General features: G+C 42.1%; 1 protein-coding gene across 2 annotated transcripts in view; it reads left to right on the top strand.

Moving 5' to 3' along the window:
* ntn1a (netrin 1a) overlaps positions 1–21,137 on the top strand; it is a 59,292-nt gene that overhangs the window by 36,861 nt on the left and 1,294 nt on the right. Inside the window, exons 3-5 of one of the 2 annotated variants that reach the window (XM_070856543.1) lie at positions 5,491–5,640; positions 8,688–8,741; positions 17,337–17,411. In XM_070856543.1, the coding sequence (XP_070712644.1) occupies positions 5,491–5,640; positions 8,688–8,741; positions 17,337–17,411 (279 nt within the window). The remainder of the gene's footprint in view (positions 1–5,490; positions 5,641–8,687; positions 8,742–17,336; positions 17,412–21,137) is intronic. The other variant, XM_070856544.1, reaches the window with a different exon arrangement.

The raw sequence follows: 21,137 nt of genomic DNA, 5'->3' as shown, positions 1-21,137 counted from the left end.
GTCCTCTATGCATGGATCTTTTCTCTGTGCAGGCTGCTTCTCTCATCTTGTCTGACTCTGTCTGGTGCTTTTGCTCCAGCTGAGGGAAACATGTTGCTAATGTGATGTGTACATGCAACATTCAGCCAGTTTTTTTTTTTTTTCTTTCTTTTTACCATAATTACACTGCTGTGAATAATTTGGTTTAGTGAATTATGTCAGAAATATCTGTATCAAACTTGAATTAACTGTTTATTTCAAGAGTGTTTCTCAACACTTAAAAGCTACAATAATGTTAATAGAAACCTAAAAAGAAGTACAAGTGCAAACAAACAGGTAAAAATGTCAGACAGTCTCCGCTTTAGTTTCTCAAATGTGACAATTTGCTGCTTTTCTGTTATTGTATGAATATCAAAACAAGCAATATGAAGACCCCCCCTTCATTTTCCACTACTTTCTGATATTTTAAATACCAAAATATGAAGATTTTCAATTCAGATTTATCAATGTTGTGTATATAACCATTACTACTACTACTATAATTATTATTCTGGACATCATTAATATCATACTCATTACTATCATCAGCCGGTCATTCAGTTACAGCCCAAAACTACAGTATCAGTGTACTTTGTTAGTTTCATGCACCCTTAGGTGAATTTCACAGCGATTAACTAGGATCTATAATAGTATTATTGTTATGTTAAGATAATGATTTGTCCGATAAACTCATAGCAGGAGTGCAGTCATGTCATGTCCTCATTACATCAGAGTCTCCAAACGAGTAAATACTAAATCACCTCCCTTCACATTCTCTGCTGCCTCTCACCCAATTGAAATATAAACACATTTCATCATCATTTATAAAATTGTCAGCTTACCCAAACGGTTTTGTTCAATTTAATCCATGAAATTTGCCAGAGTTTATGCACCTCCCACCTCTCCCGGCACTGTGTAATTATAAGCAAACACTGTCCAAGTTCTACTGAGGTATTCACTTACTTCAAAACAAACTTAGAGTGAAGGTTCTGTGGTAATTACCCCACGCTGACAAATGATACAAAGCATGAACTGTTGCTTTTGCCAATTAAAACATTCTGCAAACTATATTTGGAAAGTTACAGATGAGGACTTTAAATATGTGTGTCATTGTATCACATAGTCTCTCCCCTCTCTTGCTCTCTCTCTGTTAATACACTTAAACTTACCACACACAGCTTTTTCCCTGCGTCAAACACCTTTATGTGCCGTCAAAGTCTTGCCGTGCCAAATTCTCTCAGGTTTACCACATCATAACTCAAGATAATTCAATGAAACTCAAACCGCAGAACGAATTTCTGTCCACTCCTCAAGCAGCGTGAGCGCTGCAGCGATGTGACAGCAATTAAGAGGTTTGGTTATTTATTGAACTCAAAGAGAGAGGCCTTTTGCTGTGTGTGCTTTTGGAAGAGAATGAGCGGTGTAGGAGCAGGTCGAGGAGCACAAGAGTTTGCTTTTATATGCGTAATACAATCCTGCCTGAATGCAGCTCATTTCCATAGGAGGCCATTTCGAGTAAAAGAGAGCAGTGGCTTATCCACTGCGGAGTGAGCTGTGCCCAGTGGCTACCTTTACACACCAAAATGTATAACTTCACCCTTCATTGAGTAAGAATGTAAACATGGAATACGTTCTTGTTTGCATCGTTCACTGTTTGAGGCCTCTGAATAAACTGCACTGTGTGAGTGTATTTGACAGAGAAATGCACGAGTTTAACTTAGAAAGGTGACAGTGAGGTTTGAAAAGACCAAGAGATGCAGCTCTCTGGGTGGTCTTTGAACACTTCTGACAAATAACTGAGATAGCAAATGTGACTCTACAGCGATAAGTCTCTGTTATCCCTGTTTATCACCCTGGTATTGACTTTAAAAGCCTTTCACTTTATTTCAAAGTTAAACAGTAATGATTTCCTTAAGAACCCATGTCGATGTGGAGTCTACAGTACATTGAATGATAATGATAGCTGGAGATCTTCGCCAAATAATGAGCCCTGCTCTTCATTAGTCTTTGTCAGAGGATCATCTAAACTTAATAAAATCAAGCTTGAGCAGGTTGCCGTCGGTTCTGTGACTGATGGATTGAATTGAGGCCTACACATTCGAATCCAAACATCAACCATCATATAATTGCATTGGTCAGTGGGATGATGAGGAACATATTTTGCATACAGAGGGAAATTAGGCTTTGATTGAGGGATGGTCTGTTTCAATCAGAGTAACATGCTAAAGAACGCACTCCCCTCTCCTCGGCATATGTGTTCCATTGACACAGTAGGGGTTTTTTATGAACCACATATAAAATGTTTTCTGCTTGGGATTTGAGAAATGTTGTTTTTCACTTGCTGATATATGCATGTTTTCAATTACAACAACACACACGTGCAGTGTTGTGCATCAGACAAGCTCATGGCCAACATGTTAGACTTATTGTATCTCCAAACGCATGTCTGTTTGGCCCACTGAAGCCTATTATTCTGATCAATAAAACACCAAACAACACAACAAGCAAGGTACACCCTCTATTGGCAAAGCACATCATTCAGAGAGCTGTTTATGCATAGTGCAACAACCCAATAACACTATCTCTTTCTGCTTTCCAAAGATACTTGTGGAGGAGCAGAAACCTAATTATAATAGAACACAGACTTGGGTAGCTTGGCTTCACTCCAGGGCCAACAAATTATTCTTATTGGCACAGAACACACAACCCAAATGGGGGAAGCGGAGTTCAGACTTCAAACACCAGCTTTATGGTAAACGATTGGCAGAGTTCAAAATTCTCACATTGTGCAATCTCCGACTCTGGCCTTTGAAAAAGACTTCCACTCTCCCCATTAACCAAGAACATTTTTCATTCTTTTATATGCAACTCCCGGCGCCAAGAGCTTCTTTCAGCATTAGGAATTCATATCTCATCTAGAAACATGACAGTTATACAGGACTAATCCCGTAGATTCAATTCTCAGTTGTCAAGAAAAGGGCACAGGTTCCTTTATATACACACACCTACACTTTTTATCACAAACCTCTGTCACTTTTCCTCGCTGGAAGTGTTCAGGAGAAGTGGGCCTCTTGCTCTCTACTCCCCATATCTCCCTGAGCCATCTGTAGTAGCCATGAAGCAGAGTACACAGCCACTTAACCGTTAAGTGGACGCACACTTAAACCAGAAACTCTCACTCCCACCTCCAGAGTAAGCCAGTCCTTTAGCCAACAGGTGGGTCATCCAGCCAGAGAGTCAGACAAATTGTCATCCGACCGGACAGAGATCCAGGCAGGCAGTCAGCCTTCCAGTCAACGAGGAGGACCAAATGTGGAGGAGGAGAGGGAGGCTGATCGTCTGCCACCTGTAGACCATGTGCTGTGTACCTTGATTTACTGGCAGGCTTGAGGCTCTGAGCGGTGGTTACCAGGCAGACGCTCTTAAAAATATAAACTGAGCTCTCTGAAGCTCCAACCAGAAACGTGCTTTTCCCTCCTGTGCCTCAAACTCCTCTGACATACTCCTAAATTTACAGGCCCAAAGACGTGCTGCACCGGCCTCCACGCTGTTTATTAGGCTTCCTGGAGCTGTGTGTGTGTGCGTGTGTGTGTGTGTGTGTGTGGTGCTGTTTCTCCCATTAAGCTAGACACAACTAAGCAATGAAAGCGGTGACAGATTGGTGTGATAAAGGCACCAATAGATACACACACTTTTAAGGAGGCTTCTTTGAGTCTGATAAGAAGGGCGAACAGCACAAGTACTCACACACACACACACACACACACTGAGGAGAGATAAGAGCAGCAACAGAAGCTGAATCACAGGAAACAGGCAATAGAGATAAAAGCAGGAAAGCGTGTGATAAAGAGGAGAGAGGAGGTGGCCTGCTGAAACCCTAAATTATGGACTTCACCCATAGTGTAGAGTTGTCTTGTAGTACTTAAATTATATCAAAATATCTCACAAAACAACAACTACTCCTCCAAGAGTCCAAGGTCAGCTTCAGCACTACATTACCACTTTACAGCAGTCTTTTCCCTGAGGCTCGCTGTAATGTGGATCTCCCATGTCACCATGTCTTTCATTCAGCCGAGTTGAATAACGACCCCATCAACACTCTAGGTCAAAGTAAAGCTAAAGGACACATTATAATATAACTTCAAACAGAAACAATCGAATAACATCTGCTCCTGTAGTCAGATTACTTATTGCATGAATACACAGTAGAAAACTGCGGTTTTGATAGTATGCATAAGTTTCACTATTAATGAAAAGTTGTTTTGACATTTACATATATTAAACACTAACTTCAATACAATGGGCTGAAATCAACATGTTGTTTTGAAGCTGTAATTTTGTACAGGGGGCTGAGCAGTCTGTGTGGTTAGAAACAAAACAAGCCAAGCCACTAAATACCCCCTCAAACCTCAAAGCCCATAATTCAGCTACGCCTTTGAAGGGTTTCAGAGTGACAAGTGACACAACGCAGAAAACAATCTTTTGGGAGGGGCAGCGAATGAGCAGAGCTGGCCCAACCTTGAGGCCAAAAGTCAGCGTCACTGGTTTTCCGTAGGGAATTGAAAAAAACTGTAACACTTAAGGGGGGGGGGGAATGTAGTGGTGTGAGTTGGGTGACAAACTGTGTTTTTGGCTTTTGGTGATTATTGAAACTGTTCTGGTCTGTCAGGATTTACTGTATTGACTGTGGGGAAGACTAATGATTAAAAAAAAAAAAAGAAAGGATTCAAATTATTCAACACTCTCAAACCTGACAAAGGTTTTTGGCTGTGAAATAAATAAAAAAAATAAGGGCTTGGATTGGGGAGAGCAATCGGAAAATGATTACATTCCTGTAGCATGTGTGTTCGATAAACCCCCCAGTTCGGGAGGGAAGTGTGACAGAACGCGTTGGGCGCGCGTTCAAAGCCCAGCAGAAATCAGAAACAGGCAATTAGGATTATCCTCCATTATTTTATCATTTGGTAAACATGCACAACACTTTTTTTCTTTACCTCACACATGCAGCTGCAGTTGCACAGAGTGCTCACCCACTGCCATAAACGTCAAGGCCAAACAGTTTGAGCACACACACACAGACAGATTTGTGATCCAAGATCATGCTGATACTGTTGGTAGCTTTTAATTACGGTACATGTGATGGTTTCATGCTAATAAACAACACCAAAATGTCAAGAAACGTATAGATGTTGAGGGTAAGTTGCTCCTCTTGTCATGGTGCAGCACTTGCTTTGAAATGAGCGCTGTGGTGTTGGACCGTGTAAGTTCTGCCTCTCCGTGCACGCCTCCACCTGTCTCTCACCACTCTATTATTGTTACCACCACTGCTGTCGTTGCTGCTGTGTACCCACCTGCACTCTCTATAGATAGTATATGTTTGTATCTCCCCACATGTTTGTGTGTGTGTGTATGTGTGTGTGTGTGTGTGTGACCACTCACTGTGCCTCTCTTTCTTCCTCTTTTTCCTCACAGCATGTGATTGCCATCCCGTGGGTGCTGCTGGCAAAACCTGTAACCAAACTACAGGACAATGTCCCTGTAAAGACGGCGTGACTGGTATCACGTGCAACCGCTGTGCTAAAGGCTACCAGCAGAGCCGCTCGCCCATTGCCCCCTGCATAAGTACGTGGAACCAGTCTTTACCATATCTGCCCTATAGGGCAATGTGGCCTGGTATCAGGTCTATATTCACATGTATCCTCAACACGTAACACATGATACAGTACGCTTCACACAAGAATACACACTGTAAGAGCAGACACTCCTACACTACTCAAATCCTCTCATCCTTTTCTTCAGACAAGTGCTTAGTGTCCAACAGTCGGTTTTCTGACCAGTAAATCTGCTAACTTAAATAAACACACCATTAAACTGAACCTCAAGGTTATGGCTGTGCAGCCCTCTCGGCTTGGTTGGTCTCCATAAATCTGAGTAAAGACCCAGAGCTGTTAACACCAGCATATCCAAGCCCCGAAGTGTCTCAGATAAAAGTGAAGAAAGGTTTGGGTTGAATTACAAAATCAATCTTGTTCTCAGCATCCAATGACCATTTATAAGCCAAAACATGCCCTTGTGTTATAGTCAAATGATGAAAAACTATAGTATCGCCTAAGCGAAGGACTGTGCTTCCAGACTTGAAGCTGCATAGTGAATGGTGGATATTTACCAGCTCTCTTCTCATTCTGGAAACACATTCTAATTGGTGCTCCTACTATTGTAATTATATACTAGGAATTAAGTTCTTATAAGGATTAAATCTCTTCATAGATATGCATGGCTGAGCTACATAAAGGAATAAATTAAATCAGTTTAGTGGATATCTTTGATATCTGGGACTGCTGAGTAAATCAAACATGCAGTGATCCCTGTGAGATAGAAACAAAGTCCCTCTCTGATGGACACTATGTAGTCTAGTTTAATCTTTAGATTCAGTGATAGTGCTTGCCAACAATTGTTTTTAACAGAGAGTCATGCTATCCTTGACATTGTGCACACACTCCAGTGCAGGCAATTAGGATTATCCTCTATAATGTTATCATATGGTAAACACGCATAATCCTGTCTCTTTACCTCACACATACAGAGCACACACAAAGACACATTTGTGATTCCAGATTATGCTGATACTATTGGCAGCTTTTAATTATGGCATATATGATAGTTTAATGCTAATTAGCTAATTAGCAAAGAAATTCAAAATATCAAGAAAAGTCTACTTACTTAGAGGATGTGCGCTTCTAGTCAGGGTGCCACACTCTCATACTATATCTTTGACTTTGTGCACACCTTCCAGTGCTCTCATAAATCCACACGAGTCAATTATGAAAAACAGGCTCATTATTTAAACTGGCCCGCGTGGTGTCTGAACGCTGATGGAAGATTGCGCATCAACAACATCAGCGAAGGGACTTCTGGGCTTCAGGGACCATTGCTTTGGCAGCAATTGTTATTCTTGTCATCATATAGGCCAATTTGTCATGGGAGAAGGCCTCATTATGTCAACAAGTCAGCAACAGGCGTGCACATCATTCCACAGATTCTGATTTATGGTGCACAATAAACATAAATGTTACCGTACTGAAGTAGTACGAAGTAGGTTTGCTCAATTTAAGCTGAGAAAGTCTGATTTTACTCGATCAAAAGACTTGATTCTTTCCTTCTTCCCTCATACATGCAAAGCCTTCACCTTTGCACAGCTGAAACCACCACTGTTGTGCACCTCTTTCCTCAGTGTGTCAACCTCTTTCTTTGCATGTGTCTTTGATACATCTCTGCGGTTTTGCCTTTTGTCCCTGTATTCCCCCTCGCTGCTCTGTACAGACCTTTTGATGAGGCCCTTCTCTCCCTCCTGCCCACAATAACAAAAAGGCATTATGTGTATTTTATATCTTCTGTTGCCATTCCGCTCCTTTGGAGATAAGAGGGCCGTTCTTCATGCATGGTTTCTCTGAGTGTCAACTTCCTATCCACTCATGAATACAACAGAGTATGAAGGAGGGCTGAGAGAATCAAGTCTTTGGACAATCATACACTCTGTTGTAGTTTTTTTGTTTTCAACAGCAGCAAGGTAGAACGGAGGAGAATGAATGAGACTCAAAGCAATAATGAAAAACGGATTGTAAAAATATCTATTATGAATCAAAATATCAATAGAAAGGAATCTTGGAGAAATGTGAGGGATTTAACAGGATCCCCACTTGGATCTTGGATTTCACGTCCAGATGTTAGTGGTCATAAAGAGCCAGCAGGCAGATGATTGGACCTTCACAAAGCTCTTTAAATTATTATTCGGACAATTTATACCTTCTTTAGACTGACTACAGCAGAGTGAAGCAAAAAAAAAAGCAAAATGAGGGGTCAGAGATGAGTGAGAGATGTGTAATGACATGCGGCAAATGTCTTCGACTGGACGTGAACCAGGGATGCTGCCATAACCCCAGGCCATCAGAGTGTCCAGGGGTGTCACTCCAATCCTTTAGGTCCTCAGCAACACTCCTGTCAAGTGTTAAGTTAAGTTTCAAAACATGCAAAGGACAGACTTGAATACAGAGAATCCTTCCTTTATAGTTAGGTTAGATTTTGATATGAATCATCAACATCTCATAGGTTTGTGGAATGCAGGAAATAGGTTTATTGGTCAGATATGGCTTCATATTGAATTAGTGGATGAGGAGTGCAGACAGCGTTTATTGGAAAGGCTTGAAATCTATTGAGGAAGACAGGGGAAGACAAGAAATACTAAATATTCAAACTATGTATGAGTTTCACATGTTGAGCCCCAGATTATACATATCATTGCAGAGAGAGATGCAGAAAATGCAACCAGGGCTGTAATGTCAGGGTTAGCATCTTAAATTGGCCACCAGTGCATCACATGTGACGTTTCAATGTATTATTTAGCAAATTTACTGCTTACCATAAACCATAACAACTGCACATTTACACTAAAAGCTTGTCTGTTGAAAAAAAAGATCTATGAGGAACTCATTGCCTCAACATGAGTGGAGGCCATTTCTTTGAATTGTTTTACCTAATTCCTTCCTTATCAAATATGCACATTTGCGCGTTGTACCAACATGCATACACACAAAGACAAAAACACGTGTGGATGCACATAATAATGAAACTGATCTTTCTTTGTGTCTATGTCTTGTTTTCTGTTGGAGTAGAGATTCCAGTTGCACCTCCTACAACCCCATCCAGCAGTACAGAGGAGCCATCAGGTGAGTACAGCTGAGAGTCAAACATTTATTTTAGTTTTTTTTCAATATTTATCGATATGCTGCTTTACATCCACATAAGTGCATCTGGCCCCGAGGGAACAACATCAAGAATATTGTAGCAGTATGTATATGTCGATATAGGATTCTTCAACAGTTCCAAAGTGTAAAAAACAGACAGCAGGATAAATTGGATCCCTCATGCCTTCCCCCTCCTTATTAGGGGTTCATGAATATTAAATCCATTAGCAGCAACCCTGGGATGTGCCTCCTTTAATCTCTCACACTTTCACAATTAATCAGTCTAACTGCGGCACAGTGGGGTGTTGGTCTAGCGTACAACATGGGGGCCTGGCAGTTTGTTTGATTTGGTGATTTTTCATCTCTCCAAACTCCCTCTTTCCCAGTCTGGTGCTGTGGAGTGAGGGAAGGACCGATTCAGGGAAGTGAAACTTGTAATCTAGCGCAGAATTGGAAAGTGTTTTTTCATCAGATCAACAGATGACTTATGTTTGGAATTGCACTGTAACATTGTGGGTTTTATTGTCCTGTCTTTAAGGATGGTATATTAGTGTGTATATATATATATATATATATATATATATATATGTGTGTTAGTGGTTGTAGCAGCAATTTCCTGGTGAATTATATTGGATCGTGTTATTGAAAGCTGGGGTATGAGTGAACATGGAACAGTAAAAGATTCATAATGTTCAATTCAATATGTGACTTCAAATTATGATTGGTAAACTCTTTAATACAAAATATGCAAATACAATTACATAGTTCATGGCATAAATTCTGCAGATGTGAAGCACAAAAACATGCATGTTTTGTTTGATAAACAGACATACATGTACAAACCCAGTTCCACATTTTGTCTTTTGGCCTCACGGTGGAAAAAGTGGAGTCATCTGGCAATGCATGTTTGCTCTGTCTCACCCATGAAGTTGCAGGAGGCCCGAAGTATATGTGTATGTGAGTGTGAGTAAGAGGCTCCCGCAGCTGTTGTTGGGCCCTCTGAGGTCCCAAACATTCCCCGGATAGCTTCGATTGACAGCACAGTCAGGATACTGCTGGTCCCCAATCCTCCTCCACCTCTTTTCTTTTCTCTTTCAGTCTCTTTTTCGCTCTCTTCCACTTCCTTCGTCTCTCTCTGTTTCACGCTTTGTCTTCACATAACACTGTGGGTGGTGCCGCGCTAGAATATCTGGAGTTTCTCTGGGCCCCCTTGTCAGGAATCTGTCCATTTTTGGGGTGTTGGAAATTTTCCTCACCTCACAGAGGGATTACTGGATAAGTGAGAGAGGGACCCGTATTACTTTATCAACCTGAATACATGCAAAGTATAATATAATCAGCAAATGTATTGCTTTTCTGTTTTAGTCTTTCAACACTGAAAAGTATAAAATGCATTTTGGACAGTTTTTTTTTTGCATTCAAACTATTCTTTATAGCTCTTCTTCCAATTCACTATTGTTACGTGAAATCTTAGCCTGTGGCAACATCCCAGTTTAAGGCTAAAAAACTTTTTTTATAATCCCATTGATTAAACCCTGTCATTGAACTAATGTAAAACACAACCTGAAGGGGACTGTCTAATGACTCAGACCATGTAGCTATACGGATAATCTAATCACAACAGAGAGTTCTGGGAATTCCCTCTTATATGTATAATGGGCATGAGACTGTTCAGCCTAGAGAGGTTGAAATCAAGCAGATTGCAAGGTGGAGCACCTTAATGGACGTCCTTCATTGCCCATGTCAGAATCATGAGTAGCCGAGTGTCCCACTGGACCACCCGGGCTTGAGGCCCAGAGGATGCATACATTACCCTCTAGGCCTCCTCAAAAGGTTGCAGAGCAAATGCACCTCATGCTTCGGCCTGGTATTTGAACAGCTATGATATCACCTGATGTGATTGCAAACAGATGTGGTGATTTTATTAGAACATCAAACAATATTTCCCTCCCCACTAATAGTACATGCACCAGGGTAAATATCACTATTGCACATTTAGAAAATGATGATTATTAGTAGTAGTACTAATAGCAGTAGTTGTAACAGCTTCAGTTGTAATAGTAGCAGAGGTAATAGTAGTTAAAGGTTTAGAATGCATTTCCTCAAGAGGAAGGACAAGAAGAAAGGGTGGGGAAGAAGAAAAAGAAGTGGATGGAGAGGAAAAGAAAGGGGGAAATAGGAAAATCACAAGAAAGGAAAATGAAAACCAGTGAGGAAAAGAGAGAGAAGAGTGAGTAGATGGAGGAGGAGTATGGATCGGAAAAAATACGGGTAGAAGACACTGAAGAAATTAGGAAGAGTTTGTGGAGCAATTAAGACATGTAGAAAGTTAATTAGAGATACATTTGAAAACACACAAGCGTGTGTGTGTGATACCAGGGGGTGTTGGGCTGACAGCTGTGAGGCAGGTGCCTTGTTGCGCCTCAGCTGAACGAAAGGATGGGGGGGAGGGGCACATTTTGGGGAGGGAGGGGTTGTTGAATGGAGGGCGTGAGGGGAAAATGGAGTGGATATTAATTTGTCTCCTGCAGCAGGGCTCTCCCCCTCTCGACCACACGGAGGGCTGGAATGCATGGAGAATACCTCCGATGGTGTGGCCCAGACAAAACACACATTGTGCTGGTAGGTCACGGATGGTGTGAGTCGCCACTCCCACGGGTCGTGACAGAGACGTCTGCACAGCAACGAAATGTGGAGGAGATTAACCGCTGATGACCTGTGATGGCCGCCCGGGCCTGTCAGGATACACAGGATGTGAAAGTAACTAATGATGATGAGGAGAGGGAGAATTGGAGTGACGATAATGAGGCTCATAGGGGTAACGAGGTTCACTCTTATATGTGTGTGTCTTGTCTCAGGCTGGAAGTGATCAAAATCTGTGGCGGACCCCTCCTTGGATTTTTTGGACATGAGTCTTGCTTCACACACCCTGTTCACTTCTCGCCGACTCCACTGCACTTTACAGTCATGTCAACGTGGGATCTTATTACGCCACTTAATTGTATGAGACAGCGAGAGAAAAAAGAATGGTAAAAGACATTTTGCAAGAAGAAGAGCCAAAAATAGACAGTAGGGTATCAAATTCTCATTATCAATATAAAGCTTTTGCATACAAGTCAGTTTTCAGTGCCCAAAATCATTTTTAATGACATGAAAACCTTGGCAGGGTTGCTTCCTGTCTCACTGGAAATGCCTTGGGTGATAACCAACAGGAGTCCCCACTGACTCATCTGAAACTCATCAGTTACAGTAATTGAGGACGACCCAGCTCAACAGAACTGATTGCACGCCACCACGAAAAAGTAAAATCTAAAATCAGGTCAAGAACTCCAAAGGCCTCTTCAGTGGCTGTTGTCTGCTGAAAACAAACCATCTTTTACTCTCTGACAATGCAAGGAGAAAAGAAGTGGGGGACTCCTCTTATTTTCCTCCTTTCTCCCTCCGTCTTTGTTGGACTGGATCCAAACTCACAGCTCTGGTGCGAGCAGCCCAGCACAGAGCAGAGGAGAACAGAGCAGTGCAGCACACTGGGCTCCATAATCTAATTACATGCTTTATTTGCCGCAATTTGTTTCTCAATCAGTCTGGTTGAGGGAGAAAGCCCTCCTCCTGGGCCGTCATTTACACCTCCTTGTCTCACTGCTCTGGTGTGTCCCTGATCCCGGCCTGCCTCTGTGGCCGTGTCCACACTGAGTATCTTGTATCTAGATATACCCAGTGTGTATCCAGATCTGGTTGATACAGAGTGCTGTTCACACCTCGCTTTGACTCGAGAGACCACTTGTGATCAGATTTCACTTGCCTGTGTTCATGTGGTTTTATCTGTGTGGAAACTGCGAGAGCTGTACACTACACTACACTACAGAAGCGCTCATTCGAAAACATGCACATTCAACAGCTTTTCATAGCCGTGGAATCAGCTGAGGTGTGTTGTACGACAAAGCTCGCTAGGATTCCTCAGGGGTGCGTGTTGTTCAGTGTACTATACTGCATATGTGTTCACACACCTCCCTGAGCATCTGGTCTGAATGATCTGATCCCAAAGTGGCCTCAGTACAATTGAGCCAGGTGTCTCTTGGGTTGTTTAAAACATTTACTTCTTCTGCTAGCTCTTCTGATCAGACTGCCCAAGATGATTCTAGTGCCAAATGTGAGCAGGACCTAAATCTGGCCTGCAAGGAGACCAGGTGCCCTTATTTGGCTTTCAGACTGAAAATATCTCTGTGTTAAAACAACACAGGGTGCTGTGTTTCTTGAGGCGTGTTGCTTCAGGTACCGTTGCGACAATGTAGTGCTGAAGTCCAGATGGAGTAAGAGATCAATGTGTTAAAGGCTTTTCAGACAACAAAACACTGCACAATGATACTCAGAGGCAGTATTTTATAAATCTGGAAAGTTATCACGGTGGCAAGTTTATCTTTTGTCACAATGATCTTGGGATGAACTGTAAAAAACTCCAGCATTCCCATTGCAAAGTAATCCACCAGGAATAGGAGTTTGAATGTATTTGATTGGCCAATGCCTTGGCAGATGACAATGTGTTGTGTGATAAAAGTTGAGCCAACTTTTTTGCCAGACCCCAATGTGTTTTGTCAAGCAACGCTTCAGCTGGCGTGAATGGGGTTTATGGAAGCAGGGACCCTGCAATCTGTCAATCTGTCAAAATTTATTATCTTGTAGGAATTGAAGCTGCCTGTTACAGACCGTTTGGTCAAGTTCTTCTGGAGTAAAGCACAAAAAACAGCTTGGCAATGGCTCCAGACTTGTGTGTGCAGACTTCTGGGCTGAATGTTGAATTGTTTGCAAACCACTCATGGTTATCTGTAATTATATTATTAATGGTTGCTAGATTTCCCCTGCAGGAATGCACATTTTTTTTCCTCCTTCTGGTCCATTGCTTTTGTTTCAATCTTGTGAAAAAGAAATTGTATGTTAGATCAAATAAAGATGAATTCGAATTTTTTCTTTGGGCTTGATGCGTTCGATAAACAAGTCAGATTTTTAGTCTTTTCCTTTTTCTCAGGAACATTAAAATTTTCTTTAACCAGCCACAGCAGCTGTTACTTATCATATCATTGTGACCATTCTTGTTGTTGAGTTTTGATCAGACATTTTTTCAGCATTCTCAGGTTATCGTACATGTTATCTATGACCCAAATGATGTTTAGGGTCAGTACACAAAGCTGCAGTGGGTACACACAAGCTCGGACACAATGTTGTCCACCACCATTTTTATATTTTGGCCATGCTTTTCTACGTACCACTGGACTGCCGGTCTAAGACTGGCTCCTGAACCTAACCCAGGCCTAGTTTGCCATCTATAGGCACTGTAAAGCTCTGGCTGAAACACATAGAACTGTACAGTACTGTTTTCTGCACTGAAGCAGCTTTAGTAAGAAACAACCCAAATGAAAACGATTAGCTTAAAGGGTTGTACAGCACTTTGATAGACGGGGCAAAGGTCCACCTCTCAGTTACGCACTTTTCAGTGCTCTGAAAGGCAGTAAACAAAGCGCTGTAGAAACTACATCTACTCAGAACACCCAAAGCACATTTTAGCTCAGTGCTACAGGACTGCTCCCACTTCCCCTGCTTGTAACACACGCACAAAGGGAACATTTGTCCTCACGGTAGGGGACTGCCTGGCCCTAAATGGGGATCTCGGGGTGCTCTCAGCGGGGCCTGGAGCTGTGTCTCAGGGGTACACTAATGGGGAACGAAAGGCTATCAAAGGGAAGTATCATGATGGCATCAAGGGGGGTTATGAGAAAACAAAGCTTCCTTTCCATGGCTCCCCCTTCGATCATTTACATGGTAATCAGGTGCAGCTCATATAGACTCCTCTGTTTAATTTACTTTGCCTATTTTTGTTACTCTCTCTATTTACTACCAGCAGCTCCAGCTTTGTGGTCTTGCTAACCAGCGTGTGAGGCTACCAGCTTTGGATTTTTTGCTGATTTGGGGGTTTTACTTAAAATCCTGGCCCTCCTCTTCTTCTTCCCACCCCCCTGATAAACTTCACTCCTGTCTTCTTTTTTTTTGTCAACCTCTCCACCCCTTCACTCTCTACCAGCATCCATTCTCCCGCCTCCTTCCCTGCATTTTTTCTTGTCGTGGTGTTCCCCAGGCAACCTCATTCAAATAGAATATAAAGGAGAGTAAAGGCATGGAGCAAAGATCTGGTCACAACAATGAAGTTTGTTCATATTCAGGCTGCCTGAATGCTCCAGTCCTTCTTCCACCACCCCATCACTCTCGTCCACTACCACTTGCTGTCCATCCATCTCTTGCACCCTCTTTCCTTCCCTCTTTTCTTTTACTATACTCATTACAACTTGCAGCACCGAAGTGTAAACCAAATCAGTACTCTGGATCCAATTTATGCCAGTTGGGAGAGCACTAAAGGAGCAGGGGAAAAGGGAAAACAAGTTGGGTTTTTTTTTGTCTCCATCATATGGCCTCACGTCACGTAATGTTGGCCCACACTGTAAATGTCTGGCAGCGTGACAGCATAGCATGGGGCAATCATTGAAGCCATGTACTCTCCGCATTGCTGGGGCCAGCAAATTGGAGGGAGGGATATACTGTTGCCTCCTTCACCTCCTGGTAATCTATCATAAAACTGATGGCATATGCAAATCCTCATGGATCTGTTTTGACAAGAACCAGGGTTAGTTATAATGCATGTGTGGTCACTCCTCGACAAAAATAACAGTTTGTAACAGTTATGATAACAGTTTGCTTCCAATAATTAAAAACACTTCAATCAGTGGAGATATAGTACAGTACAATGGTGTGGAAGAGAAATATGTTTCCTTGAATATGAACACACTTATCTTGTTTATTTGCAAATCTTCATCTTAAGGGTCAACATGGTTTCATGGACAGAACTCTTTTTCAACTGTATCCAGCAAATATAAAGGAGGTTGCTGTCCGGATGATAAATCAAGCTTAAATCAGCAAAGTACAAGACTGTGTACACACATGTACAAGAATGTGTGTGTGTGTGTGTGTGTGTGTGTGTGTGTGTGTGTGTGTGTGTGTGTGTGTGTGTGTGTGTGTGTGTGTGTGTGTGTGTGTGTGTGTGTGTGTGTGAGCTACAAGGTGGTTTGGGTGACCCCTCTGCCTGCATGAGGTATTTATTTGCTCACTCCAGAGCGGACGCCACCACCAAGAAGGGTCCTCTGCCTAACGCTTCATGGATGGCTAATTTTTCCTTCCTGACCTCCCTTTGTGTGGCATTGACCCCGTTCACACCCCCCACCTTCTACTCCCTCAAATAGCTGCCAGCCCTCTGCGCTCTTTCCCCCCCGTCCACACTGCAATAAATGCAAAAGCTTGACATGGTCCTCCATGGGGCCTTGAAGTGATCCCAGGGTTATTTTTTTCGGGAGGTCGGGGGCTGAGGTGACAAGGGAGGTGAGATTTGGAAGGAGGTGGGGGTTGAAGTGGGTGGAGGGTGGTCTGCACCAGCCTGACTCATTCCCACAGTCTGACGGGGAATGAGTGGGTAGATGGCAGTGGTGATTTATATTTCTCCTAAACTGCTGCTGGTACCATCAGCTCCAGTCAGAGGTCCTCACCATCACACATGGAGATTATAGACATGGCGAGACAGTAAAGTGACCTCCATCGAAACACCCACTCTTGGTAATTGAAGCAATTGCCCCTCAGTAACAGCATTAAACAGCACAATCAAACCCCACAGATGTGTGTCAGCCAGTCAGCCAGTGGATCAGAGGTCCTGTCAGCATTATTGTTCTTTAAAGAACATTTCTCTCTCTCTCTATTGAAAAGAAAAAAGAAGATATCTGTTTTTGCTGGTATTTTCATTTATTTATTTATTTTTTTACTAAAACCGTATTTCACTAAACAAATATGCACAAAGCAGAAGTCTTGTCCAAACCCAAAAATGTACAATAGGACAGACATAGACCATCAGGACAGTTCTCCTAAAGGTGGTGCCAAGGCAGCTGTGTTAAGTTTCCACACACTTTAATCTATTGGAAATTAGACATTACAATATATTTTTCACTATATTCAGACATGTGAAACATTTTTTTAAATTTATCAAAAATGAAACGAATTAAACTTGAATCTATAGTGTAAACATTTTCCACAATATTGAAGGGGATCGTTTAGAGCAATTATGCCTGACACATTTATTACAAAATGAGAAATTTCAAAACATTTACGTTTGATTTTTAAGTGCATGATTTTTTTCAACTGCGATGATTCAGTGTATCGATAATTACTGTAATTCTTCTTACATTTATTCATTTGTATTTTGTCTTGGTTTTTTAACCTGAATTTATTTCACAAAATTGACAGAATTTTACAGATTTTTATAAAAATGAGCTGTGCATGCTATGGATTTGCAACTTATACAAGGTTGCGCACCAACGTGTTTGTTTGTTTCGTTTATTTTTTCATGTTTCGAAAATTGCTGAATGCTAGGATGTTTTCAGCCCACAACAATAAATTCTCAACAAATTCACAAAACCCTTTCCCCCCCATTACTTATTGTTTGTCTTCTCCCTCCGCCTAACTGTATCTTCTGCGTTCTAATTGTTGCAGACTGTGACTCTTACTGCAAAGCGTCTAAAGGCAAACTGAAGATCAACATGAAGAAGTACTGCAAGAAAGATTACGGTGAGTCAGCAGACAACACACAGTCTATTCAATGACTTGGATTAACATTCATTTCTACAGGAAAGCTTAAAAACATGTGGTCTGATGGAAGAAACACTGTTTCTTTTTTCACTGACTTGGCTCTGTTTCTTATTTTGCATGAACAAATAGTGTGTGTCAAACTTTCTGTATTGTAACTTTTTATATATTTTTCATAACTTCAGTAAAATTGCCATGTAGCACGCTACATTTTTTTGTTTTGGGATATGTTTACTCCTTATTGGCCAAGTTGTGGGCTCAGAATCCTTCCGATCCCACACATCCCAGTCAGTCCGGCACGTTGCCGGGGAGCTGATATAGTTTACAGGGGAGGCACTTTACTGATGGCTTACTCCAGCTCTCTGAGGACAGAGACAAAGGATCAAACAGAAGACAACAGATCTTCAAGGAGGAAGAGAGAAAGCAGAAAAACACAAAAACAGAAGGAGAGAAAGGGTGCTTGAGAGAAAGAAGCAGGATAAAGAATTGGGCAGAGGAGTGTGTGTGTGTGTTGGTGGAGGGGGGGGGCATTTAAGACCCGAGCGGATAAAGCAAAGACAGTGTGACTGACAGTGGGTCGTCTCTAAGAGGTCCTCATTAAGGCAGCCCACTTCCCCCACAATCGAAGTGTTTCTCGCTGCATTCCTGTGACCGTCCGTCCGCCACGCCATTCAAGGTGTGGATAAGACGTATGACCTCTCCCCTCTTCCCCTCCCTCTGTCCCCTTCCCTGATTGAAGTCAGGCTGCTGAACCGGTCAACCAAGCAGCAGCATCCTGCAGCATACCTCAGCAGCTTGACAGACAGGCCTTGGCTTTGTTCTGCAGGGATTTGGAGGAGTTAGGGGGTCAGCTTATAGACACCTCCTCTTCCACCAATGCCTACCTTACTGCTGATGTCATGAGAAGAGCCTTGCCTCTGAAATATGTATCAGTTCATGCATGAATGTGTCATGGCTGGGTTTATTTCTTTGGTTTGGCCACAAAGCAGACACTCTGACAGAACCTTTAAATATCGGGCTCAATTTCTAGTCTAAATCTACATTTAAAGATAGCAAACTGTAAATTTATCAGGAGAAGATTTATGTGATGCCTGAATGCATCAGGCAGTAACTATTCTAAGGTGGAAGTGTAGAGGTAAAAAAAAAAGACATCAGGACGTCCTGCTGGAGGAACCATCATTCAACACGGCACTGAGTACCCTCATGTATGTGTATCTTACAAGAGTGAAGGCAGGAGAGCCTCCCAAATGATTTGGCATGTGTTGTGCAGCTATGAAGTGTAGGATATCTGCTGGTACTTGATGGTTGAGATAATACCAAGTAAAGACAAATGGAAGTTCCTCTTTTGCACCAATGTTTGCTGTGTGTAGATGCAGGATAATTTTATGCGGGGTGAGGCAGAGATTGAGGTGGAGTGATTGATTTTAATTATGCAGCGACAGGAGGGAAGGTTTCTTTCATTTGTCCTGTTAGAACGCAGTCTTTTTATGCATTCACATATAAATTCATATATTCATATTATATTCATATATAAAAGAACAACAGATTATTACTCCTGCTCTCAAAGTAAATACTTTTTTTAAAACATGTTTATCCCTTTTTTTTGTAATCAGGTTGTTGTTAAAACATTTTATTTGATCCATCTGTCCACCATTAGTTTTACGTGCTACATCATCCTCTGTGTAATCCACTTTCTCCTCGCCTTGCCTTCACCAGGGGGGCTTTGTGCTGGCAATGTACATGAGCACCACTAAGCTGCTTGTCATATCCATCCTTAGTTTGCAACAGCATATTCAAGATTCGTAACAGACCATAACAAGATCCCTGTAAAGTATTTACCACACATGAGCTCAGTGAAGCTGATCGAAAAGTCAAACACAACGTAAAGCAGTATAAGTCCAGAGAGCCGTAGTTTGGGACTGTTTTGAAAAGATCAGCAGGGGAGCTGGGCTCCATGCTGCGTGGGGAAACGATGCTACAAGCTTCTGTGGTCGATATACAGACACCCATAAAGAATCAGAGGAGGCAGTGGGATGTAGGGAGGGGGTAGAAATGGCTACAACTATTCTAGGCATTTCAGTGTGCAGTGATTGTTGATTAAACTCAAACAGAGAACAGCACCTGGTGGCAGCTGTTAGGTGCAAGGCGGTGCCTAGGTCACCATCAGGTCACACCAGGTCAGCCACTGAGTCCTGTTGACACAAGGACACAGGGAAAAGTGTCGTTTCCCAAGTCATTATGTTTTAGAGTCAGTTTAGATCTTTCCCATAAATTGTGACTCCCAAGGCGGTTATCCAACCTGTATGGATGAAAAGCTTCCCTGAGCACAGGATATCCTCTTAATACTGCCATGATGTTCAGCTCCATTAGCTCCACACTGAAGGTGAAACCAGTGACCCTGTAACACAGCGGTTCATTTCAAAAGCTGTCCCGTACGTAAAGGAGCAGTATAATGGAACTTAATAGAGATGTGGTCAATATAATACATACTGATACATGCTGGATTAGGATCCATGAGAGGCAGCCCTCTCTTCCCTCTTTCTTTCCCTCCCTCCCTCCATCCCTCCCTGTCCCTGAGGACCATACCAGTTGATTCATCATGTGATATCACTGAGTGTCTTTCCAGCTAACGTCTCTAATAGCCCTACCCTGCCTCCTAATCACATTACAAATCACACTGCTCTGTCAGTAGTAATGGATATAATGCATGCCGAGCTGTATATCATAGACCAGCCTTTTCCACTGACGATAAAAACAGTATTTAAACCACATGAGTTCAGTTTATTGGGATTTACAAGTGTGCCCGTTTACGAAGGTTTACCGAGGTTTTCTGTGATCTTATCGGTTCTCTTATTTCTCAGTTCATTATCACCGTTTGTAAATCTAGTTGATTTGTCCGTGTTATCAGCAGCTGATACTAACTTGAAGACAAAAATGATGATAATTGAGCCAGTATTGACACCCACATCAAGCTGGATGTTCCCTAAAGCATTTCTGCTGTGTTTATCTGCTGTGTTATTACTGCAGGAACACTCAATCCACTGGGATTGTACTGTTGTGGTGTTACAGAGTGGAGCCTCTGTCTTCACCAAAGATCTCTGGCTGTATTAAAGGGGAGCTGTGGTGCAACATTAGAAGGCTTAGGTGGATAAAACAGAGTAGAGCTCAGACAAGACCAAATACCAATCCATTACAGCATGCACAGAGTCATTCCAGTTAAACAATCTTTGGGATCGGCTTATGACATCTCTACCAACTTGTTTTGAGAGAAAACTCTATGCAGAAGTGCAGAAATACCACAAGGTACACAGATGAAAGTTTACAAGAAAATTGTGTAAACAGATCTTAAGCAAAACTTAAAGCCTGTGCTATGAAACTGCTGAAAGTGATACAACTTAAGGCAAAGTTGTGCTTGAAACAAACTAGTTTATATGAAGTGTCATGCTACAGTGTCTACAGACAACAAATGGTCATATGAAGGCTGGTCAAAAGGCGTGCAGTTATACAGAGGGGGTAGACATGTGAAACATATATAGAGATAACATTCAGGACAGTCTCTCTCCCCAAAAGCATTCATGGGGTTTTACTCAGGTGCTCGGGTGACAAAAGAGAGCTTCAAAAAGGTGTTCAGATCCTGCTTACTTTCTCACCACCACACACCTGGACAAGTAGGCAAGCTTGTTGGATTTTTTTGAAGGTTACAAAAAC

This window comes from Pempheris klunzingeri, chromosome 3, assembly GCF_042242105.1.
Source record: "Pempheris klunzingeri isolate RE-2024b chromosome 3, fPemKlu1.hap1, whole genome shotgun sequence".
Taxonomy (NCBI): Eukaryota; Metazoa; Chordata; class Actinopteri; order Acropomatiformes; family Pempheridae; genus Pempheris; species Pempheris klunzingeri.
This window is presented reverse-complemented; position numbering and strand designations above follow the sequence as displayed.